The sequence below is a fragment of the Alosa sapidissima genome, chromosome 20, assembly GCF_018492685.1.
Source record: "Alosa sapidissima isolate fAloSap1 chromosome 20, fAloSap1.pri, whole genome shotgun sequence".
In the NCBI taxonomy this organism is placed as follows: domain Eukaryota; kingdom Metazoa; phylum Chordata; class Actinopteri; order Clupeiformes; family Clupeidae; genus Alosa; species Alosa sapidissima.
In genome coordinates, this window is record NC_055976.1 from 13,244,141 (window position 1) to 13,270,181 (window position 26,041).

Below are 26,041 nucleotides of genomic sequence, written 5' to 3' on the forward strand. Positions count from 1 at the left end.
TTTGTCTCAAACATGTTTATTTATGGTTTGGTCCAACAAAGACAATCTTAACATGGGCTCTAAAAGGCTCCTGGGCTGGTCTGTATAAAGTGTCAAAGACTGCTGTTACTAGCAGTGCATATGAATATGTAAACCATTATCTGGGTAGGCTATTACGATAGCCTAAATTTGTTGTCAGCTTTTAAGAGGAAGCTATCAATGCACACAAAATAAGTAGGCTAATGTATCAAGGCTAAGGCATAGGCCGGACTGTTTAAGTTCTGAAAATGGGCTGGATATAGGCCAGCCATCTTCAAAAATGACTGATACAGATTTTGTCATTTCACAATGACTGGTACAGATTTTGTCCTTGCTTTGCTTTGAACAATGTACAAAACAAAATGTCAAAAAGAAAGAAAAGTAAAAAATATAGCAAACTCAAAAAGATAGCTAAAACCCAAATGATCTTACTGTAATGAAAATACCCCCCCCCCCCCCCTTTTTTTTTCAGGAAAGAGCAATGGCCCCTCAAAATGTCATGCTTGTTCTGTCGTGTTGACAGAGATGTGTTTCCCTTTTCACACATATGCACATGGATGCACTCTCTCTCTCTGAAGTCAATTCAGTTTAATATTTATAAATTACTACAATTATAGGTTATGAAATAGTTTTCTAAAACATATCAGAAAATGGTGAAACAGTGCCGCCCAAGATGACTTCCTTTTCTTTTGGCTACAAAGAGACATTCACATTCAGAGGAACAAATTCACCAGATCACTGCAGAAATCCTCAAACTAGACTGCAGAAAGACAACAGCAAATCTTTAGCAATTAGTTTAATATTGATTTGTCAATGAATCAATCAATCGTTCCAGCTTTAGATGACGGTGAGTTCGATTAGGAAACAATTTGTTTGAAGGCTCACAAGCTCTCTATAGTTAACATGCTGTTATGCATGGCCAGGGCACAGGGCACAGATGTTATGTAGTCGGTATAAAAACATAAAAAAACAGGATGTGACTTCTGACAGTGGCCAGTACAGAGCTTAACCCATGCAGGAAGCCATTATTTATCACAATCTATTTTCAAATTTTAAACGGCACAGCCCACACATGAAGTCCAGCATTAAATGCTGGAAAACTTTAGGCTACGTCAGCAGATGGCGTAAGGCTACCATGTGCATGATGTGAAGATTGGCTTCAGGTTGCCTGTGTAAGTCCTTCTGTGTATTGACCCTGGAGAATGACTACATCCTAAACACTCCGCACTCAAACAAGCACTTAATATGATTTAGCTGCACATTACTCACAAATGGACCACAGCATGGCTAGACAATGGATTGCACTGGTTACAGTATATACACTGGAGTGGTTATTAGAAAAAGAGTCACGTGATACATTTAATGGATCGCCTTTTTTATCTCCCATATCAGTTTATTTTATGTACATATATTAATAAAAGGTTACTATATACTTTATGCAAGGGTGTAGCCATCATATACAGTAATGCATAAACAAAATCTTGTTCAATTACACAACCAGACAGTATTGGAGAAACATACATTCACAGACTACACAATTATGTGATGTTTAAATATGACAGATTACAGCACACTTGTTGAACAGACCTTTATAATAAACTCAGTTGCTGATATGATGCGTAAAAGCAATCAGCAGTTTGCTCTGACCATTGAATTTATTTCTTACAGGCAAGAATATGGCTTATTTAAGAGAAGCCTCAATAAAAGGGGAGGGGATCCCCTTCCTCCCTCTTCCTCTTTTTATAATGACTTGCATGACCCCATCCCTACTTCATCTTTTTAAATAACTTCTTCACCCAAGTGGTTACAGTGCAACAGACAGATATCCTTCAGTGGTCTGAGAAGCCTTTTCTTAAGCTTCTCCTTCTGTTTTCTTTCAGAGGTTTTCCCTGGAGCTGTCGCCTTTCAGTAGTTACACTGACCTGTCATAATGACCCTTTCTCACGCTTCATATTTTCTGAGACAGATAATACTTAGTTAGTTTGATATCATTCTCATCCACTCTTCCTCTCTCTCTCTCTAGCGCTCTCTCTCTTTCTCAATCATTCTCTTCTCACTGTCTCGCTTTCTATGCTGCCGCTGTGGCATCTTACAGTTTTACGCAACTTTGCTGGGCCCATTGCAAGCCTACTGGTCGCCCTCCTCCAATGGCTGGAGGACATTGGACGGAGTAGCCTTTCGCGTGCCACTGCTGATGCCGGATGGCCTGCGGAAGGTGGAGAGGCGGCGGCGGAAGTTCTCCCCGGAGAAGAAGTAGAGCAGCGGGTCGAAGCAAGAGTTGGAGGCGGCCAGGCAGAGGGTGACGACCACGGACTTCTGCATGGTGATGACCTCTTCGCAGGTGGTGTCGTTGCGGCTCATGAAGTGCAGGTGCACCGTGCGTTGGATGTGGTACGGCATGAAGCTGACCAGGAACGTCACCGTGACGATGATTATCATGCGGATGGCCTTGATGCGCGTGGCGCGCTGCTTCTGCTGCGAGCCGTTGGTGCGGGCCAGCAGTGCCCGCGTGATCCCTGCATAACACAGCATGATCACCAGGAAGGGTATTATGAAGCCCACCACCAGGGAGAAGTAGTTGAGACCCATCAGCTTGCCCAGGCCCTTGCTGCTCTTGCCCTGGGGCGGTTCAAAGCACTTGGTCTTGTTGGTCTTCATGTCCAAATACGCGCCCTGCATGAGGAATGGCGAGCTGGTGGCGCAGATGAACACCCAGATGCAGATGCAGACGACACGCGCCTTGCGCTCCGTCACCAGTTTGAGGTTCTGCACGGGGAAGACGATGGCCAGGAAACGCGTGAAGCTCATGGCTGTCATGAGGAAGATGCTGCAGTAGAGGTTGACATAGAGCGTGTAGGAACTGATGCGGCACAGGAAGTCGCCATAGTTCCACTGGCCCTTGTTGACATAGTAGGCAACGCGCAGTGGCAGCACGCTCACGCACAGTATGTCCGACACGGCCAGGTTCAGCATATAGATGTGGAAGGCCGAGCGTTGGCGGAACGTCCGCAGGAGGACGAGTAGGGCAAAGCCGTTCCCCACCAGGCCAAAAACAGTGATGATTGAGTAGGCAGTGGAATACACTTGGTTGCGGAAGTCATCAATGGATGGACATGATGTTTTGTTCAAGGACGTGTCATTTTCCAGGGCCATCTTATGGACAGAGAATGATGATCAGTGATGATTATGGACACTATCATAACAACACAAATTGCATTAAAGGTACAGTGCTCAATCCTCACAAAAGGTTTGATCTGAAATAGAAATAGACCAGATTCCTCTGGAATAGATTTTGTCTCAGTCTGAGCCTTTCTGTTTTCCATTGAGAGAGCCAAGACTGTTCAGGTACATCAGAGCACAGTAAGGGGACCACTAGCAGAAATTCACTCAATTTGACTAAATAGGTCATAGATGATAATCCGTGTCTTATAAGCATAAATTTAGCATTTAGCTGCACACATTTTTCTAAGACAGGCATGTCCAAAGTCCGTCCCGGGGGCCAATCACGGCCTGCCGTCAGATTTCATACGGCTCGCAGCTTCGGTTTTATAATGTATTATATAGGCTATAGCCCCGTGACCGTTGCCTTGTTTAAGGAATTCAATGTAAAGAGACACTACCAGACAAAACATGCTACCGCATACAACAAGTTTACAGGGAATCAGTGATTTTTTATCAACTTCATGGAAGTTCAAGGTATTACATACCGTTTCACGTATTAGAAGGGTTGGTTTGACTTTTTAAACTTCTGAGCATGAGCTGATGAAGACATTTTGTTACAATGCGTAATTTAAGTTTAAATTAAAGGATTTTTAACTATATAAAGCAAGTGTGCCTTTGAAGTTTTTTGGTTAGACTTACACCAGGGGTCTCAAACTCAAATGAGCTGGGGGCCAATTCTGCCAACGTCATCTGATTGGAGGGCCGGCTATTTCTGAAAATGCAATGTCCTTTTTTTCAAATACCACACAAAACTGCAAACAGAAAGTGCAAGTGTTTTTATCTAGTTTTAGACACCTGTGCTAGCAACCTTAGCTTATAAATAAAATAATGATAAAATAAATATTAATACAAATTATAAAATAAATGAAAAACATAAAAAACAGGTATGTGTGTGTGTTTCACACCAAATAAAAATATTTCCTCTCATAACTTTTTTAAACCTGGCAAACTAGGCATCAGGGTTAAGAAAGCAACACCATTGGATTTTTATATCAAAATTTAAAAGGCCATGGCTTGAAAGTGGTCAGAGATAAAGTTATACTGTAAATGTAAAAATCTTTGAGTAAAACAAAAGTTTATGAAGGGGGTAAATTTACCCATCTAATTTGTCACTGGATGGCAAGCACCTCAAATTATGCACCTTTCAGTAAATACTGGATGAACATATGTAAGCAGGTTTACTTTCCTTTTTTCATATTACCCACATAACAAATTAACAGAAAAACACCTAAGATGTATACCAACACCTAAGATGTTGTGGTTTAGTAATAGATTACTACAATATAGGCCTACAATAAAGTATTCTGGTCAAACAGTTCCTATCGCGGGTAATCTGCAGTACCCAGAAGTTCGCATCATATTGCGGGTGACTTTGTAGTTCTTTAGAGCCCTATTTCTACTAGCCCTGCTGTCTGTACCACATCCATTACGGACACCATCATCACGATTACCACTGCAACCTCCAAGCTATGTTGGGCAGAGGGTCGAAACAAGCATGGTATGCTTAGTGGACACCGTTGTATACACGCACCTCCATTCACAGACGCACCGTGACTATCACTGTCATAGACGATCGATCATAATCTCCAAAAGGATATTCTCCTTCAAAATTAGAATAGGTGAATAAGCTTACCTAAGACTTCATCACACGTGAACGTTTTTCAACATTTGGTGTAGGCCTGGCTATTTCTGCTTAATTTCTGCTTCAATTTCTGCAACACTATGGCCTGCATCGCTTCCGCGTCATTACAAAGGCACGTCTTTGTGTTTCTCGCGTGTAATACAAGTATTTCCTGAAAACTTTGCGCAGCGATTTTGGGTTTGAATCAAGCTCTGGATGTCTTGCACATAGTGGAGCAGATAGGCCTACAAATGAGATTTGTCCCCGTACCTGGATCTATCGTCTATTTTAATCAGTATCGTTGTTTGTCGCAATTAATAGCCTCAAGGGCCGGATTACATTATTATTTTGTCATACGTCGCGGGCCGGATTTGGCCCGCGGGCCGGGTGTATGAGACCCCTGACTTACACCCTTGTGGCTACAAAGTTTATTAACCCTTAAAGGAGTACTGTCACACCGGTGTGACGGGAATGTTGAGAAATGAACATTCTAAAGAATATCTGGGTTCATTGAATTCAACATAGAATTTTAGAACCTTCAATTGTTGCGGAACTTAGAATGTTCAAAAACCTACACCTTTAAGGGTTAAGTCAAACCAACCTTTCTAATACGTGAAGCATCCCCTTGGGAGACATCAGTGACGAAGCACTGGCCGCCTTTTTTGGTATTTGAGTTTTTCTTCCATACAGTTTGTTCTATGTTATCTGACTCCAGATGTGGAAAAAAAAGGTAGAATTTTTTTTTTTTTTTAATTGAACAGTTGCATTTGTATGTAGCTTTAATTGTAAAAAAAGAGGACCCAGGCATCTTCTCATTATCAAATCTGACCCTCGTTAAAAAAAGGACACCCCTGTTCTAAGATAACAGATGATATGAAAAATATCTTAGCAGAATATCTGTTCATGGCTAAATTTGCTGTTGGGACTACCACATGCACTCACTCTCAGGCAGCCCCTTATGGAAAAAGCAGAAAACAGAACACACATTTCCCTGACCTTTTTTGGACATAGATAGATACTTTATTGATCCCCAAGGGAAAAATGTTTTATCATGGGTAGGCTAATTAAATTAAGCAACTTAGGCTATAGAGTTATTAGGAACACCCTAGATTTTTACACTGTCCATTAGACTACACTTGTTAGGTCTCCTTTGATGTAGGTGCGTATAGCATGAACTAAAACAAAACGTACTACAATTACTTTCATCATAGAAACAAATTGCAAATGTACAGTTGATCACTGCAAATATGCAAAGTTAAACAGCTGACAGCATACAAGGTAAAGTAGAAGTTGTCAATGTAAAGCAGTTCAAAGTGATGATGAGTATCTCTCTTTATCTGTCTTAAACTAATTTGGAAATTCATAGTTTCAGTTGTTGGCGTCTATCTAGAAGTGTGAAATTGCAAGCCTAACGTATGGTGGTCTAAGCCGAATTATGTGTAATTATGCAGATTTCCGATGAAATTCTCAGAACTGGTTGAGGTTGCCATACTTCCCGAATAAATATTTAAGCATAATATAATACAAATATTACAGCATAATATACGCGATTAATTTAATTTAGACCAACGTTTAAGATCACGCATCCAAACTGTGCAGCAACTTTCCAAATCGCAATTTACAAACGTTTCTGCAGGGTGGCACTAACGCGTTTAATTTTGATCTGGTTCCCTGGAGTTCTTACCCCGGTAGAGAAGATGGTGTATCCAAAGCTTGTTTCGGGCATCATCGGCGCGTACGGTAAATTCTCCAAGAGATTCGTTTTGCTAAGGGTGTGAAGCTTTGACTGTGTTCATCTAAGCATAGCGTTCTCTAGCAAACACAGCGTTATTGTGACGCCCACATCCTTAACAGGCTATCGAGGTTTCTCTACGCATGACCAAATGAATGCAAATTGACATGCACTTTATGAGACAGTAAACTTATTATGTTTTTTTTTTTTTTATGTTGAAGCAGTTTGCTAGGAACTTGTGCATATCAAAAAAGCACTTACCCTCAATTAGTCTGTGACATCTTTCTGTAATCATAGCAGGCATCAATAGGATCCCCCCCCCAATACACAGCACATTGTCTCATGAGGAAGCTTCTCCAACACACATATTGCACACTGCCCTCTCCCCACATACACAGCACACTATCCCATCTCCCCTGTCATCCCCCCAACACACACACCAAGACCCCTGGCAGTTGGGTTAGCCCCTTGAGCCGTGGATCTGCCCAAGGTTTCTTCCTTGGTAAGGGAGTTTTTCCTTGCCCCTGTTGCTCTTGGGTGCTCCTTGTTGGTGCCCCCCACCCAATCCCAATCCTCCCCCACCTTTTTTTATGCAGCCCTTGCCACTTAATCTACTAAACCCCTCTTCTACTGCCCCCCCCCCCCCCCCATTAATGCACAAATAGGCTGACACCAGACATAATTTCACTGCATTTCTTACTTCCAGTAACTATATGCATGTGACAATAAACTTCCTTGTATCCTTGTATCCTTGTAGGAAGAAAGCCACCGGAGGGATTTTGAGTGCTTCAGTCAAAAGTTGCATGACTCTCCATTGCCTGCAAGAAATTTCTCAATGACCCCCTAACAGAGTTTCCAAAGAAGACATGACCCTCTCCAGCCAATTGTCATGTCTTCCGTCCGCGCTCCTTTGCGCTATGACAACTCACTGACATTAGCTGACATTCTTAAATCAACCTCTGCTTTCTGATCTTACACATCACACTCCACCAAGATGGTGGCCATTTCAGATTTAGGCCTACTCACTAACATTGTTGTGGAAACACAATAAGCATGGAAACTAAATGCACACTTCCTGCATAATTGCATTAGCCTACTTGAAATAAGTTACTCTAATAAATAGTATTCACATGAAATAAAACAATAAAACATTGAGACCATTCAACAAAGCACACTAGGTAATAACAAATTGAACACATTAACTGGTTGCTATATATGGACTCGTCTCTGTAGGCTTCCTCAGTCATTGTAAAGCCGAAGATGAACATTATCCAAAACTCCATTTCTCAAACCAGCGTCAATTTGAGAGCTTGCATGCTACCACTCCTTCCTTCTCAAATGACTTGAAAAGGCTGTTTGCACAATTTCACAAATAATCACAGGGACCGAAACATACCTAACATGCCCACTTTTTCCGGGTTTATCACGTATTTTAACATTTCCCCGCTGTCTTGCCGTTTTAATATTTTCCCGTAGAATATCCCATATTAATACTCTCATAACATTCGTCCTGCCATCTAGGCTGTCTCTGTGTTGTCCTGTTGTTACCCCCCTTGCCCTTCCAGCAAAACAGATGTCTTCAAATCATCGTTTTGCATGCTTGAATGCGAACTTGTCTTGGTTGTCTTGAGAGCCTGATTCATTGGCGCTTGCAGTGTTCGGACGTACAGTATGTCAGCTACGAGTAGACAAAGAATTTCCCCTGTTTATATATTCACTCCAAGTTGGCCTACCATAACTTATTAACTCTACACTGTAGACCATAAACTGGCTATTTATATGAAATAACCAAATGTATTTGTTCAACTTTATGAAGCAGAATTACGCACTGCTAGGAATGTAACACATTTTTGTTTGCACAGAGAGAATGACAGTGATTAACACCTTGCACTTGTTGCTGGTTACCAATAAATATTTATATATTTTTTGCAAACAACAAAAACAGAAAGGATGGAGACAGCAAAGCTAGAGATGGGCAGGAACAAGGTCAATTGGTAGAAATGCTTGTCAAAACGTTAGGAGCTGGATGTGTGGATGAACACACAAGTGCTTTATGTTAAGCATGCACACTGTTTAAAGTTAGGCAGGCTACACAGTAAACTAAAAGTAAACCAAAGGTAAATTTAGCCTTTTTAGGGCTGTATAAAGTTAGGCGTGAATAAAGTAGGCTAGGCTACTTTGTTGCTCCAACCCTTCCAACGTTAATGGAGACAAATGTTGACATTTTCCCGTATTTTGAGTGAGAAACCCGAGAAATCTCCCTTTATTTTCAATGTTCAATGCTATGGAACGAAAGAGAACATTATATGGCGACAGAAATCAACAATCAAACAAGCCACTTTGATTTTTTGCTGTGGTGACCCCCCCCCCTCCTAGACAAAAAAAAAGTTGGGTGACCCTGCCCTCAACAAAGAATAAAAATACATGACCCCCCCCCCCCCCTTATTTTCCTCCGGCGGCCCCTTCAATAAATAACGAACAGTCCCTTAGGTGTGGGCAACAGAAGAAGTAACACCAGGCGGGTACTGTAAGTGAAGAACCTTTTGGTACAGATTAAAGACAATATATTATGTTTGGCTACAGGTGTCATGTGTCAGGAACTTATTCCAGTTTTCTGTTTCATCTATCCAAAGTGACTTACATCAGATATATTACAAGGGCCATTCTTCCCATGAAGAACTCGTGGTTAAAGGAGAAATCCAGCCAATTTTTACATGGATCTTATCGTTAGATGTCGTCGATAGGGGTAAAAAAACGACCAAAATCGGTACTACTGAACTGGAGTAGCTGCAACTAATGGCCAGTACTCCCAGTCAGCTACAATGCTTGGTGTGGGGGCATCACTGTTTGAATTCAAAGTTTGTACTGTCACATACAGTTCAGTTTCCATCAGTTGCTTCCAGGAAAGCCCAAGCAAGTCTGTTGTCGAGCTCATGCCGTCATTACAATGGAAATTTGAAGTTTATCTCCTCTCAAAAATAGGTAATTGAGCACTGTAATGGTTATGACCATATAATGACTATGACTATAGCCTTCTCGTGATAGCCTACTTTAAGTATTTTTAATATATATATATATTTAATTAATTTCAACTGACCCGCCCGCAAATGACCCGAATATCATTAAAATACATGATATTCTACATATCTCTCTCTCTCTCTATCTCTCTCTCTCTCTCTCTCAATTGTCTTAATATGTATTAATAACATTAACTACAGACCTATGGTACTTAATACTGTACATAATCTGAATCCATACACCAATGAAATTGTGCCTTTTCAAATCTTGATTTCCTAGTTCAATCCATGCACACCAAAAGTCTTGGGATTTTAGAGAATGTCTGCACTATTACCTTGTTATTGTTCTGCTTTGAGTAGGCACTCAGTTGCTCTGAACGAGAAAGGAATTCACAGTAGTTAATTATTTCCTTCCAGTCTGCCCTCCCTCCTCTTTGTAAATGATTCCATGGGCATCCGGAGATTGCCCTGGAAATTATAAAAAAAATAGAAACTTTTCTTTGCCTGTCACTTGTACAAGTTGGACAGCCCTGCCCCTGAAGTGCTAATGGAGTTTAAACTCGATAAAGAGAATCTTGTGTAGGATGGGCCGAGAGATGGATGAGGGTACCACCTTGGCCTTCTGCTACTCAGCCTCTACAGAAAGGCCAACAGCCCCGGAGGGAACAGAGTGGATAAATTTAATTGCCCTGCGAGGGTGGGGAAGTAATGAGGGTGCTTTTCTCTAGATAGTGACTAATTCTTGCTAGAGTGCTATTAGATTACTGTGATTGTGATTGCAATGGGAAGATGGTCATAGCGCAGGGCCAATTTGTGCGTGTTCAACCAACTCCACTGCGGGGCAGAGGGTCGCGTCCTTGTTTGGGCATTGGGCACAGTTCTTCACAAAACTTTCTGGGAATGGAACATTGAGCATGATAGAGGGGCTTATAGTATATAGCAGTCATAGCAGTCAGATACTTCCATCTGTGTGTGTTTTTATATGTGTGTGACTGTTCACTGAACTTCAAACGCACTGGTAAAAAGAGATTTACTACATCTTGGTCTTCTTATCCACATGTGGAATAGGACCTGGATTTTACCCCCACCTTCTTTACTGAAGTTTGCTGTGGTCGCCTGACTGCTTTTGCTTGTTTGTGAACAGGGCTCTGTGTTTGATGGGCGGGGCTACACAAGCTAACGCCACACATGCCTTTTCTCATGCAAACTTTTCGTCTTTGCTTCCCATTGTAGTCTAATGTTATGTGATTATTAAATAATAGTTTAACTGATGTATAGATCACAGCCTGTATAAACCAGAGACTGACTGAAGCAAGATAGAACTGGGACGAAGGAGATCAGAGCTAGTGAGCGGAGCTGAGCGGTGCGAATATTCCGCTCCTCGCTCAGGTGGCTGTTCACTTGGCCGCTCCTCCTCGCTCCTAGTTGTTTTGTAGGAATAGTAGGCTTGTAAGCCCTATGACTTTCAGTTTCCTTTCTAAAATATTTAGTGACTTCATCCCCAACGAACTTACTGTAACGTCGGCATGCTGGACTATGTGCTACGGACTCAATGCACAATGGCACAATGCATTCTGGGATACTGGGGAGAACTCTGGGGGTTGTTTGTGCGTGTTAATGCATTTATTTACTGTTTTTATGTCCGTGTTTTAGTGTAGCGTGTTAATCTTTTACGTCTTCCTCGTGTGTGATCCTTTTTGTGTGGGGGGCTGCGTCCACCCCTGTATGTGTAAGTGTGTGTGTGTGTGTGTGTTTGAGGTGCCTAATGTGTGCTGTTATCGGGATCTATGACCCTGCTCCTGTTTCTGAATTCTAGCCAGTGCAAATGGCTACTGAATTAAACTCTGACTAAGTCCAATCCGTGACAGTACTATGGGTAACATTTTTGTTTAGAAATGCAACGATCGTGGATTCATTAAGAAGACGTGAATCCTGGCTGGATTCGGGCATGCCTCAGACTCGTCGTGTGAGCGGTATCGGAGCAAAATTGGAGCGGAACAGAGCGGCCGTTCCGGCCTATCAATTAAAATAGGCCTACGCTCCACGCTCCAACAAAATTTCATCCGCTCCGCTCCGCTCCTCGCTCGCTCGCGCTCCGCTCACTAGCTCTGAAGGGGATAATAACCTACATTTAAATTGGCTTTTGTCCATTGCTTGTACAGTTTTTGCAAAACTTCAGCTCAGTGTGTCAAAACTTTACACACAAGCACACAAGACACAACACTGGGAAATAAACCATTCACATCTATGATCGAATTAAAAATCTGCTATCAAAATCTAACAATCCTTTGTCAAAATGTCACTCTGATGACAAAATGATACACATTTGCATCATATGAATACACTTTCAGATTAGCAGCAACACCCTAGTGTACTTTATATAAAACACTGGAGTCTTTAATTTTCACTACTTTTATTCAGTTCATCAGTTAGCATCCAGTGAAGCTCAATGCAAAACTTACAGTTTTTGTTATGTTTTTTTTCCAACAAAGGTTTTCACAACAACCAAAAATGAAAGTACTGAAAGGTTACAAATGACATCAACTCAATACTGTGCATAATAGTACTATACTTTACAGTATAGTGCAGTAAATGCAGTAACGCAAAACAAAAATACTATAAAGCCAAAAATACACTTCTGTAAATACAGAAAAACAGGCATAGATGTGGTGGACTCCCTCAAATATTGTTCTGTGCATTGCCTCTTTGACCACCTCCTACTCCTCTCTCTCTTTGTCTTCCTCTAACTCTTGGTCTTCATGCCTCCATGCTTGCAATGTTCTCAAAATGGCTCATCTGAGGCCTATATGTGGCTGGCGATGTTCTGTTTTTATTTTTTAGTATTTTCAGATGTGTGTCTAAATGTTTTCAATCACCCAGTGTGTTTTGTATTTTGAATAGACGTGTTGTCCCAATGGTACCATGAGATTTAATTTATGAACAAAATGTCTTATGTATGAAATAGTGTGCAGGAGCAGGTATGTTGCAGAAAGGTGCAAGGGTGTTGCAGAATTGCAACTAAAGTGCAAAGCAGCACTTTTGTTTAAGGTATGGATACACTGTGTTTAAGGTATGGATACACTGTGTTTAAGGTATGGTTACACTGTGTTTGGTATGGATACACTGTGTTTAAGGTATAGTAACAAAAGCTTCAAGTTTTGCTACTTTGGTCTAAGCATGTGTCTATAGTGTTCAAGCAATGGGCAAAAACTGTAAATGAGAATACCATTTCATCTGTGAAAACTCACAGGGGACTTTTTCACAGTCAGTGCACTGTGCAACATCCTGTGTTGTGTTGCAAGGAGTCGTCATTTTGAATGTCACCACCTCCGGGTCTGTGGTAGCGGCATATGGCATATGGTGGCTGATTGATCTAATATTAGCATAAGAATGGTTCAGTATTCCATGTTCAAGGTTCATAAAGGAATAATAGGGGGTTTTCCTGCAACAGGATGGTGTGTGCCAAGTCCCTTTCATCCTGTTGGGCACAACAAGAGCTCACATGGTGGTAAATGAGGTTGTTCCTTTGTGAGGATGATAATGAAGTTGTTTTTTTAAAAACACACAGACAGACACACACAGACACACATACACACAGAAGAACACACCCACACACTGATGCATAGCATGCGCACATACACACACACACCCCGACCAGTAGGCATGGCTGAAGTGCCCTTGAGCAAGGCACCTAACCCACTGCTCCCCGAGCGCCGCTGTTGTTGCAGGCAGCTCACTGCGCCGGGATTAGTGTGTGCTTCACCTCACTGTGTGTTCACTGTGTGCGGAGTGTGTTTCCCTCGCGGGATCAAAAGAGTATATATACTTATATACTTACTTACAGTATACACACACACACACACACGCACACAGATAAAGAACTCAAACATAGACAACCACTCCAAAACACACATACGCATTACGCACACACACTTGCAACTGTAGAAGAAGACTACAAGTGCAAGGGTGTTGCAGTTTACACTAAGGATTGAACAATTGATAAATACAATGGCTGGGGCTGAACTCTCACTCTACCCGGGACCTCATCTTCCTCTCACGCAAAGACGGGGGGCTGGGTGTCCCAAACGTGGAATGGGTATACACTGCCACCAGGTTGACACACCTCATCTGCATGCTCAACAATGACGATGCCACTGTCAGAGAGCTAGCCAGAGCTTCCCTCCTGCTGGACCTCAGGAAGAGGAAGGAACCCCCCACCCCCCTTAACAACAACGCAGAAATAAACACACATTGTACCATATCAGATGTATGCTTCTATTACTGTTAGTGTTCCACCATCAACAAGGCAAGAGCTTGTGTGCTTAGAAGCAGGTACCCCAATAACCACAGAGAGCCGACAACAGGAAGTGTTGTGAACATCACCCTATACACAGTCTTCTACAGCAAAACAGTTATAGGCTTTACAACCTTTATCAGCTGGAAAAAATCATACAGACTTGCAAAAAGCTATGTCACAAGCACACACTGCCAGGAAGACCTGAGGCCAAAGATATAGGTCAAGATATGCATTTTGTTCATGTTTTCTGTCAAGGGTGTGTCTTAAAAGACACTGATGACCGTAACATTGTTCACATTGTTTCACACCGTCACGTTTCCCTCACTTCACATTAACCCTTAAAATGAATCACAAACCACAAACAAAATGCATACTTGCACAATTCCTTGTTCTCTGTTGCAGATGTCTCTGTGTGTGTCTGTGTGTGTGTGTGTGTATGTACCTTAAAACTGGAGTGGATGATTTTAAACACGAATCATGTAAACTTTATACTGTATTCCTGGATTTTAGAGATGCCTTTGAAACAGTATCACACAAAATGATGCTGAGGGCCAGATGTACGCTTTTGCGCCCATTTCAGGCGTATTTGTTTCGCAATGTGCGTGTAAAATCATTGCGAGGTATGTACAAACATGCCACAATGATGTAAAAGCGCAAACTGCCTGTCGCGGGAGCTGAAAGTGGCAGATTGCGATTGTCATGTCATGCATATGCATTCATGGGGGAAAGTGGGAGTTTAGCGTAAAAAGATGGGAGGGGAAAAGTAAAAAGCGCCTAGTTATGTATTCCGCGGTATGTACAAATACTGCTCCTGAAAGCGCACGTCTATTCTGCGCCTAAATACTTCCGCCTTGTAAAAGCAGGTGTTAATCCAAATTGCAGTTCAATGCGTCAATAAGAGAACCTTTCAAAGACAACAGAATCGCTATTTAGAGCACCAGTTTTTGTGGTGAAAGTATTTGTACTACCAAAAGCAACCTTAACTTTCGTTGGCTTTTCGAATGTCTTACTTTCACTTTCAAGTCATTCACTTAAACTTTCCTACTTGCTAGATTTGACTAATCTTCCATAGCCTACGTGCACAAGTAGTTTGAGTAGAACTACTGATCTTCATTATCTTCCTGCTTGTTTACATCTTATCATGTATGGTATTATCTTATGATCGCTAAACGTTTGATTCTTTTTAATGTTGTCATCAGTTAACATTCAACTGCGCTTGTATGTAGGCGCTGCCATTCAGTTGTGGACATTCGTAAATTGTGTTTATGGGCGGAGAAAGGCAGAGAAAGGCGCAGTTTACACTAAGGATTGAACAATTGATAAATACAACGGAAACTTGGGTCTGACAGCGTTCGCAATCTGCGGTGTTACCATGACGCTGATAACGCTACGTTCGCAAATGTACGTACATCTGGCCCTGAGTGCACTGGAGGAGATCCATCTACCCCAGCCCTTTGTAGACATCATAACGGATGTGTATAGGGGATCCTTTCTGCAGGTGATCTGTGGACACCAACTCACAGAGCCCATTCCTCTCCAGGTTGGGATTAAAACAGGCTGCCCCTGGAGTGCGGTGAACTTCATCCTTGCCATTAACCAGTGGCTCAAGTGGCTCTGTCAGTGTGCACCACCTCATACCAGATCCCCAAACCCTGTTCAGGGGTATGCAGACGACGTGGAGATTTCCTCCAGAGATGAGGGCGTCATACATAATATGCTGGCAGAACAGAACAAATTTCTTCGCTGGTCAAAACTGGAGGTAAAACACACCAAGTGCGCAACACTATACGAGCAACGCAGCGGTGGCAACCGCTGGTATAAAGCCAAATCGGACAAACCCCCCTTCTTCACAATCATGGGGCAACCCATCAGAGTCATACACCTATCTTGGCTATAACATCAACCCCCCTCCCTGTAGTCAAGAAACTGGACTCTATCAGAGAGGTGGCCCTGGCAAAGGTACAACACCTCTTTGCAAACGTCCACATCCCGCAAAATATCCTACGCGACATGAACAATAAAACAGTCCAGGCCGTCAGAAAATGACGATGCCACTGTCAGAGAGCTAGCCAGAGCTTCCCTCCTGCTGGACCTCAGGAAGAGGAAGGTCCCTCTGGCCAAACCAGGCCAGGACAGCTTCCTTTAGGAGGAAAAGCAGCGGGAAACTGGACACACAAGCTGTAGACTTTGGAGTCCGATCAGACTGGCCGGACCTAAATGATGTGCAACAGAATGTCAGTCAAACTGGAATGGACACAACACAACTCACACACAGCACCACAGGCATCTGATACAGTTGTCACAGACCCATCTGTAACAGCAGAGACTACTGTATATCACAACGAGGCACAACACACATTACAGAATACAACAGCAAGGAGATTCCTTCTTAACATAGAACAAACAGACACCAAACAACACTGGACTGGACTCAGAATGCAGGGAAAGTTGGCAGTGTGGATGGTGGACTGCATGGCACTATGGTACCCTGCAATCCACCATCCACACTGTATAATGCACTCAGACTTTGACCATCACCTCGAATCAGTTGCCCATATTGTTAATGGCTGTACTATGTACAAAGGACTTTATACTGCACGCCACGACCGAATTGTTGACCTTATTGCTAGCACTGTTAAGGATGTAATTCCAGATAATGTGACCATGTACAAAAATTTGCGTATTACGCCAGAATGGTTTAACAGCTACACTAATGTGTTTGGTAACATCCCTAACACCCCTGATGTGTTTTTAGACCGAGACAGAAGGGAAGTACTTATACTTGAAATATGATGTGTGTACGATCTCTACATGGACATGGCTTTTAATTATAAAATCATGAAGTACCAACCCATACGGACAAAACTATGTGACCTAGGCTATCAATGCAAGCTAGTGGTGTTGATCTTTGGCAGCTTGGGGCATGTCCACAATCTTGTTTTCAGTGGGTTAAGGCTGGCAGGGCTCTCCAGCAGAAAAACAAAACACCTAGCAAAGTTTTGCTCCATATCTGCAGTTTTAGGCAGCCTTGCAGTATGGCGCAGGAGATGTTTTTTGTACCCCTGAATACCATTGAGTGACAAAGCCCTATCTTATCTCTTGAAATATTTGAATCCTGTCTGTCTGTTTGATTTGTGGATTTATATAAAGAATTAAAATGTGTGTGTGTGTGTAGGAAAGGGAAGAATGAGACAAAGTATCAGAGATATTGAATTGGGGTGAAAATAAGTATTTTATATTAGTTATTTTGGTAACACTTTAATAACTACACACAATTCATCATTTATTAAGCCTTTGTTACTTATTAGTTAATGGTTTGTTCATCATTAGTAATTTCTAATTTATCATCAGTAAAGCATTTGTTCACACAGTTATAAATAGTTTGTTCATAGTAAATAAGCCTATATGTTAAATATGTTTATACATTATTGTTAATACTTAACTCATTGAATGCCAAGCTGTTTTTCGGGAGCTTTGTCCTAGAGTGCCAGCAATCTAGACCATTGTTGATGATTTTTGTACAGCCAGAGCATATTCTGTGTTATAGCTATGAACACATACAATGGCTCGATTAAAAGGTGAGACTTTAAGCTCTTGGTGGGTGCAAACCGTGTATTTCTACACACCTCTGTTCCTGAGAAATCCCAAGCTAAACAGTGGCTAGTTTTCATCAAAATCGCTGTTTTTTTTCTAGAAATGGAGATATAACGTCTTTCATGAAATATGAAGTGTTGCCTGTTACTTACTTGTGTATACTTTCTGGGAAGTGATCAGCGAGACCTGGCGAGACTGCCACCTAGTGATAGACCCACGAAAATGGCCTGGTTTTGACCTGACGTGCATGTGTCATATGGCGAGATTATGGTCTATTTTATTTCATTTCATGTGTGTGTTTGGCACTGTTTTCCCTTTTTCTTAATTTGATTTGTTGTTGTTTTGTGATTTATTTTATCATGCATGCATTACTTTAGTGGTTGTTTGACCGTGATTTAGAATGTGGGGCAACGCCCCCGTTTTCTCTTAAGTACCCGACCACAGGTGATTACGAGATGAACAGCTGTTGGTAATTGCCACGCCAAATCACAGACTGTTTAAAAAAGCGAAGGAACTGGAACAGTGGAGATAGCCTGTGAACTCTGCCTGTTCCCCACGTTTGTTGCTGGGTAGTAGCCTGGGTGTTCCCATGCTGCCTTGCGCGCGATTTGATTCACGCTGCTAAGGCAGCCTGGAGACCATGGAGCAAATTTTCGGCTGAGATAGGGAACCAATCACAGAACAGGGGGGAAAGGAAGCCGATGATGAGCTATGCACAGACACATTTGATAGACATCCGTGGCACCCAATAAACGGATCTGGGCATTTTTTTCAAATACGAGAAAATGAACGTTTGGTTCCCAGACCACGTCTCATTGAGAAGTGGTGGCACTAGCCAGGCTAGGCAATGACAATACCAGCATTAATCACTCGGTTTAGATTAGAAACATGCCGACATAGGCCGTGACAGAACATTTCTAGGGGGTGGGGTATTACACGTTGCCACTGTTTCCACCAATGATATGTATCGCTGCATCATCAACAACGTTGTTGGAACTATGGTGTTCGAACGTCGGAGGTAGCGACCCCCTGGACGGAGTGTAGTTCAGCGTGTGTTCCGAACTATTTGTTTTGCAGCAAAAGCCACGACGAAATGTACAACAACTAAATGTAAAGAGTCATATCATGTGGAGTTCATTTTTTAGTTTTGGCAAGTAGCTGTGTAATAAACGGGAGAACGCCGGTCATTATCGGAAACGCCGGTCATTATCAGTCCTGGGGGTCGTTTCTAGAAAAGTTAGCAACGACGTTGCTTAACCACCATGGTACGACGCAACTTGCGACCAAACAATGACACTGTTACACCTGTTTCCAGAAAGCATTGTACCTGTGTCGCAATTCGCTACCTCCGACGTTCGAACACCATAGTTCCAACAACGTTGTTGATGATGCAGCGATACATATCATTGGTGGAAACAGTGGAAACGTGTAATACCCCACCCCCTAGAAATGTTCTGTTACGGCCTATGTCGACATGTTTCTAATCTAAACCGAGTGATTAATGCTGGTATTGTCATTGCCATCAGCCAAAACCTAAACCTATTGCAAGCATATAAAACAGTTAACTTAAGCAGACCAATATGAGTCATTATTTGTGTTAAATATCTGTGTTGGAAAAAATATATAGCCTGGACAAATATCTGGGTATCCCATAGGTTATCAACTGTCTCGTGGCTTAACGGCAGCGCGTTGGTGCACTGCGCACTTGGCCGGAGTTCGCATCCTAGCTCTTCTTTTTATCTCTGAGTAGGCCTACGAGACACAACATATTTATGTATATAGTTACTCTACATCGAGAGTACAATAGGTATACATCAGTCAAAAACAATTGAATCTACGTGTCACACTAGTTCACCTGCAGGTAGCGAGAAGCAAGAGGACAATCTCACATCATAAGAAAATCGAACCTACAACGTTGGGATAATAAGTCATCTGCTTTAGCCACTACACCATTTAACACTGCTGTTGTTAGGGACTGTGAAGATTATAATACTAAAAGCAAGGCAATACTTTAATTAACATAAATAGCAAGAATGAGCCAAGTAGGGGAGCAGTGTCTTCATCAAAATTAAGCTACAGGATAGATTAATCATTGAGTCACGAAATAAACATCCACTTCGCAAATTTTGGTTAGGCGGTTGTGATTTTTGGTTAGGCGCTCCGGACACCAACAGGAACTACCAAGGAACGACACAAGTGCGACTGCCTAGGGGCAGTAGTTCAAACGACCAAACTTTGCGTCCTTGTTTGCGATTGAGAGTTCGAACTACCCTTTCTAGAAACACCAAATCCAAGAACGATGCAGAGAACTACCAAGGTTGCGACGCAAGTTAGCAAACGATGCTTTCTAGAAACGACCCCCAGACAGGGAGAACAGGACCTCGACGGACTAGGGACTTATGTAAGGGATAATGTATAGAACGCCAGTCATTATTGGGAAAATAAGTCCCGACAGGACGAACCGGACCCCGACGCACGACATTATCCCGCTTATTACACGGCTACTTGCCAAAACGAAATAATAAACTCCCCACGATATGACTTTAACCTACATAGCCTAGCCTATTTGTTACCGTTCATCGTGGCATTTGCTGAGAAACATAGCCGTGGGAAGTGGGGGTGCCTCCTGCAGGAAAGCACGCTTATTTATGTGTCATACCACTCACGATCAGAAAAAAAAAGCTCTCCGTCCCCCTGTCTATTATTCTATTATGCACTAAAAAACATTACATTGTTACATTAGACCTGGGAGATCTAAACAAAAACTAAACAAATTAACAAAACAAACCTGAGGGAGATATCCTATGACGCTAGCTTTATGGTACGACAATATGCCATGTTAAGTAGCTGAATATTACCGTTAGTTTCTCAAGGAGCTGAACACGGGCCGCCTAAATCTTCAGCTTAAAATGATGCATAGTGTTATCGGGGAGTCTCGGTGCACCACGGTGAAAGGTGGGATGGATATTGAGTAAGCTCCATCCACAAACAAGAACTTTCTTCAGTGAGGTAGATGAACTTATTCATCTGTGTCTTTGTGTGCCTGTTTCAGTGGCCTCCTCAGAGCATTCTTTCTCTTCTTTTTGAAAGTGTAGGTTAAAGGCTACACTGTGCGTTTATGATGTTAGCATTTGTTGTAGGCTATATTTGTGATATGTGGATCAATTTAATGTAGGCTAGCCTATGAATATTGCGTTGTGTAGGCCTATGTTGCATATGTTTTGAGTTATGTGTTCTGTCTAATATGCTGTGCGATAGGGTCTTTAGCCTGTTTTGACACCCATGTCAGAAGTGTCAACAATTATTACGTTTTATTAATGTTGGTGTTCAACAGTTTTATCACAGTCACCGTCGATTTCGGTGCAAGGCTACAGCAACTTTGTTACCTTACTAGTGTAGTGTCAGATAGCAGACGGTTACTTTGTTTGCGTTAGTATCAATCTGTGGTTTGCGACATTTTGTCACATTTTTCCTGTAGTGTAGCCATAATGTTCTTGACAGTGATGTAGGCCTATGCCTGTAGCCTAGAAATCTAGACGCGCCCCTAGCGGCAGGGCTAGTATGCCTGTGCTGTGTGTCATGCAATGCCAGTATGCTGTTGTCCATTAACAGAGAAAGGCGTTTAAATAAAATACAATAACTTTTTTACCATTTCAATAAAGCCTATTTTTCCTGGCAAACTAGCCCCCCCCCCCCCAGCACCCCCAACCAAAACTCCCTGCTTCCCACGGCCCTGCTGAGAAACAAATAGTTCGCAACAACACACGCTGAACTTGAATCAAACATTTTTAGAACACAGCTGATCAACCGTCTGCTTTCAGTTTTGAAATACCTGAATTAGAAGCACAAACTCCGTTGCCATTGACAGCGGTCATTATTTTTTTCAGAGGTCCTTTCCTTGAAAATAATGACCGCTAGAACTTTGGGAAATCCCATTCAAGTCAATGGAGTGTTCTACTTGCCTTGTGAAGAGCCGTGTAATAATTTCCGATAATGACCGGCATTCTATAGCCTACATTATCCCTGACAGGCCATTTTTACACCTAGACTCTTCCTCTGTGGAGAAATATTGTTTAAAGGTGCTATAAGCGATGTAACACAGGTTCTAAGCTAAAACATTTTTGTCACATACAGCTAACATCACCTCAGCATCTGCTAGCTGCCTGTGCCCCAAATACACTGTAAAAATATACGGTCTCCGCGGACAGTCTTCAAAAACGGGCACAAAAAAACTTTGCCCACAAATCACCGACGAGATGCGCGTTTGGGAGTTTCAATTGCACGGGAGGGAGGGGGAGGGAGTAGCGAGCTAGCTCTCTGTTTTGTTTGAACCCCAACAGAAGTGACGTTACCCTGCATCTCTTAAAGCACCTTTAAATATGAGAAGAATTAATTTTGGCATTGTTTTCCTGAAATATTCATGGTTGACCTGGACGGCAGTGTACAGTATGTTGCTCAAAACCTTTATATCGATCAGAATTGATTGTGCTTTGCCAGATGTACAATATGCCCATGCTCTAGGCACTAATGCACCTCCACACCGTCATAGATGTTGAGTTTCGAACCATGATTTCCAAAAAGAATGACACATTTTGATTGGTCTAACCACAGGACCTATTTCCATGTTACCTCAGTCCATTTTAAACAAGCTCAGGCCCAAAAGACTACGGCCATCCCATTTGTTTTTCAGCTCTTTCCCTTGTTTACAAAGATTTATCTGGATTCTCTGAATATTTTGATAATATTATGTCTTGTAGATGATGAAATCCCCAAATACTTCACAATTTCATTTTAACACATTAGCATGGGCGGACTGGCCATCTGGCATACCGGGCATATTCCCGGTGGGCTGACGCACCTTTTGGGCAGATAGAATAGGCTATATATATATAATTTAATTATTTTGGCCAACGATCGGCCCAAAGGAAGGACAATCAGCGGCCCATTGGTTACATTTCAATATTGACACTGGACTGATCCAATAACAGCTCACGTCAGGCCCCACCCCTCCCATTTTGGCTCAGAGCCAGGATTCTGTGAGTGCATCAAAAGTTAATCGAAGTTGCCTACAGGAGATTGCGGCGGGTGCCGGTAGTGACAATTGTGCAAAATTAACACCAATGTAGAAGCTTCAAAAATACAATATTGAAAGTAGGCTAGCATATTTCAGCAACATGTTGAAGTTCGTTGAGTTTGAATGAGGATGTAAGCAAGCATACAGAGCAAGGGACAGTGAGCAGGTGGAGAGTGCGAGCCTAGAGGCTACATGATAACTCAGTGGTGGAGCAGGTAGGCTGTGACATGCCAAGCTGACTATGATGATTATGATGACTTATTAATTGCGATAATGTAATGATATGGTAGCCTAATGATAACATGGCCGTGCTGTGATTATAATAACAAATAGCGCAACTTAAATTTTCTAAATGAATGATTTGCAAGCCCGGACAGCAAAATAGTGTCAAATCGACGTTAATTGTTGGTCAGATTGATCAGTTTCCGTCAGACGCCCAAAATTCAACATCGATGGCACGAGCGGTGGATCAGTTGGTCTTTCAAAGTAGAGAAGGGTTCTATCTTGGAAGGGTTATCATGGTAAAGAAGTGCTAAAAGACTGTAGACTGACGGAAATGTAGGTTACAAAACGTCGTCATGCACAAGCCAACTAAGCTACAGTATATATAACCTATACGATAGGCTACTGGAAGACACTACAGATAGTTCATGTAGCTGTAGGCCTACTGTTCCAAAATGTGTCAGCAATGTAGGTATAGGTAGTATAGCCTACAGGAATAAAATATTTCCAGCAACAGCCGTTTATTTTGTGTTGTTTCAGTTGTCCTACAGTGATAACTGGTATAAATTACATTAATGTCTAAGACAATCTGGGTAATTTAACTCTTTACACATAGGCTTCAGTCGTTTTTGGTGCTGCTGTCAATTGTAGCCCATTGAATAATTTGAAATGATACTTTGAATTCAAGCAGAAACTCTTCTTTAATAATTGCTTGTTAGCCTACTTGAATATGGAGATCATATGCTCCATGCCTACCTCTGATCAGTCAGAGAGATAACCAATGAGGCCTACATCACTTTCAGTGCTCCATGACAGTTGAAAATATATGCATATTTAAAGGTAATGCAAAGATTTTGTATTTAATTAGGTGTGCACGACCGATTTGAGGGCCGCTTGGGCCAAATATGCCAGGGCCGATTTTTGGTCCCAGTCCGCCCCTGCACATTAGCATTAGCATTAAAACGACATTGTTGCATCATTTGTGCACACAAGTTTACACAGAGTGATGAATACCCCTTCATCTTTACTTCTAAGGGACCCTGCCTCTCTGGGATGCCCTTTTTCATACCCAATCATGTTGCCAGTTACCCTAATTAGTTGTGAAACATTCCTCCTTTTTTTTTTTTTATCATTAGGCCTACACGTTTCCAGCATTTTGTTACCCCCGTCCCAACTTTTTTTGAAACATGTTGCTGGTATCAAATTCAAAATTAACATATATTTTCCATGAAATAGTAAAATTTGTCATTTTCAACATTTGATAGAAAACCACTGTGTCCTTTTTGCAACTAAATATGAGTTTAAGAGATGTGCAGTTTATTACATTCTGTTTTTATTCATATTTTACAACATCCCAACTTTTTTCTGTTTTGGGGTTGTGTAAGTAGTTATTATGTAGGCCTATATGTCCAATGTCAGCATGTCTTTCTATGAAGAGACTTTGAGACATTATTTCTGCACAGATTCGATCCAGTGTTGGATAAATAAATTAAAATGGGGCCTCAAGTTAAGTATTTTTAATGGTTTCATCTAATTTATTTATGGGCATCAAACCTTAATGGGATCAACCAATTACAACTCTTTTCCTTAACAATGTGGTCAGATGTTAGGGCATCAACAGGAAGCTCTCAGCCTGTCTGTAACATCCGCACTGCATCAAAGGAACATGGCGACTTTTTAGGACATTTGCTTATTCACCGAATTCCCCAGAGTTACGGCTCCTCACAGTTGCGTGTGGTGCAGTGCTGGAGACCCATCCCATCCACTTTACATAGATAGATAGATAGATAGATAGATAGATAGATAGATAGATACCCAGGGGAAATTCAAGGTCTCAGCAGCAGCATACATACAACACAAACACATTCTTTAACAGCAGAAAGAGTAATTAAAGTATATAATATAAAAACACAACTAAGCAGTAAGGACAGTAGAAGATAAAGAATATGCTAAATATACTAAAATACAAATGACAAAATACAAATTATACTAACACTTAATCTAAATCAATTCTAAAAACAGTATCCACATAGTGGTGATTAATAAAACATGGGCTTACGTCATCCGTTGCCGAACTGAATTGTGGGTCCGTTGCGTCACGTTGCTCCCATCGCTTGCGTTGAAAAGTTTTAACTTTTGCTGCACCAGTGAACAACAACAGAAGGCACCAGCCAATCAAATTACGGTTATACTTCATTTAAGTCATTTGCATAGCTACCGTCGGGAACACCCACTGGCATGCGTTGACGGAACGCAACTGTGTGTAGGAGCCGTTAGCTAAGTTGATATACATGGTGCATTCATGGCACCTGGGAATGACAAGGACCGCCCCTGTGATTACTTTGTTTTTCCCACAGCGAGTGTTCATGTGCTTTGCCGTCAGCATGTGTGACAAACATGGATGCCACAACAAAGGTTAAAACATACGCTCACTAATCCTAAATAAACAACTGTATTTGCTTAAAATATAGTATAAGACGCTTGTGAAAGAAAGAGCTTTCAAGTGACAAAGACGGCAAATTCCCAAGTTCACATTAAAACTGTTGGACATGAAAGGCCACATTGACTACAAACGAACTACAATGTCACGTCAAAAGTGATGACGAGCCCCTAACTGGGCAACTCTGTTAGCTAAATCTAGCCCCAGTTTCCGACCTATGACTCACACATGACGTGACGTGAATGATGCGGAATGATGACGTTTTCACTGGGAAAAAACATTTTATAAGCATATACATACTTGGTACTATGTTTACATTCAGGCGAAGCACTGTTACTTGGGCGGAGTGATTTGCAGGCAGCACCTGAAAAGCTCCGGTGTTTCTTCTTCAAACCCCAAGAAGCAGTGCTTCATAAACTGAACAAAAACACACGCATGAACATGCGCACATACCCAGGAGCGAACACACACACACACACACACATAGAATCATACACTCTCGCTGTAGCGCACGCACACACACGTGCACACACACACACCATTACAGCCCCCCCCCCCCCCCCCATACACACACAGCATTTCATCTGTCTGTCTGATTGTATTGCAATGTCATCTGATCTTCACTCTTAAAAATGCTGGGTTGGAAACAACCCAAATTGGGTTATTCCTAGCCCAGGTACCTGGGTCACTATTGGACCGACCTCATGTTGGGTTAAAATAACATAATCCATTGGGTTGGTGACTTTAACTCTAAATTGGGTTACTTTTATCAAACCAACTATGGGTCATTCTTACTAACATGAT

At 41.9% G+C, this 26,041-nt stretch overlaps 1 protein-coding gene across 2 annotated transcripts; it reads right to left on the reverse strand.

The window, feature by feature from the left end:
- LOC121694586 (cysteinyl leukotriene receptor 1-like) lies at positions 1–25,062 on the reverse strand. 2 transcript variants are annotated; one of them, XM_042074780.1, is made up of 3 exons: positions 25,056–25,062; positions 6,546–6,627; positions 1–3,171 (listed from the first exon to the last, which is right to left on the reverse strand). In XM_042074780.1, the coding sequence occupies exons 2-3, from the start codon at positions 6,588–6,590 to the stop codon at positions 2,146–2,148; spliced, it is 1,071 nt and encodes a 356-aa protein (XP_041930714.1). In that variant the 5' UTR covers positions 6,591–6,627; positions 25,056–25,062; the 3' UTR covers positions 1–2,145. The 2 variants fall into 2 exon arrangements, with proteins under 2 accessions (XP_041930714.1, XP_041930715.1); XM_042074781.1 differs by lacking the exons at positions 6,546–6,627; positions 25,056–25,062 and adding an exon at positions 6,855–6,969.
- Positions 25,063–26,041: the final 979 nt, after the last annotated feature.

Coding starts and splice junctions, on each gene's coding strand:
- LOC121694586 (XM_042074780.1), bottom strand. CDS start 6,590: ATGATGCCCGAAACAAGCTTTGGATACACCATCTTCTCTACCGGG. Junction 3,172..6,545: donor ACACCATCTTCTCTACCGGG/GTAAGAACTCCA, acceptor TCTGTCCATAAG/ATGGCCCTGGAAAATGACAC.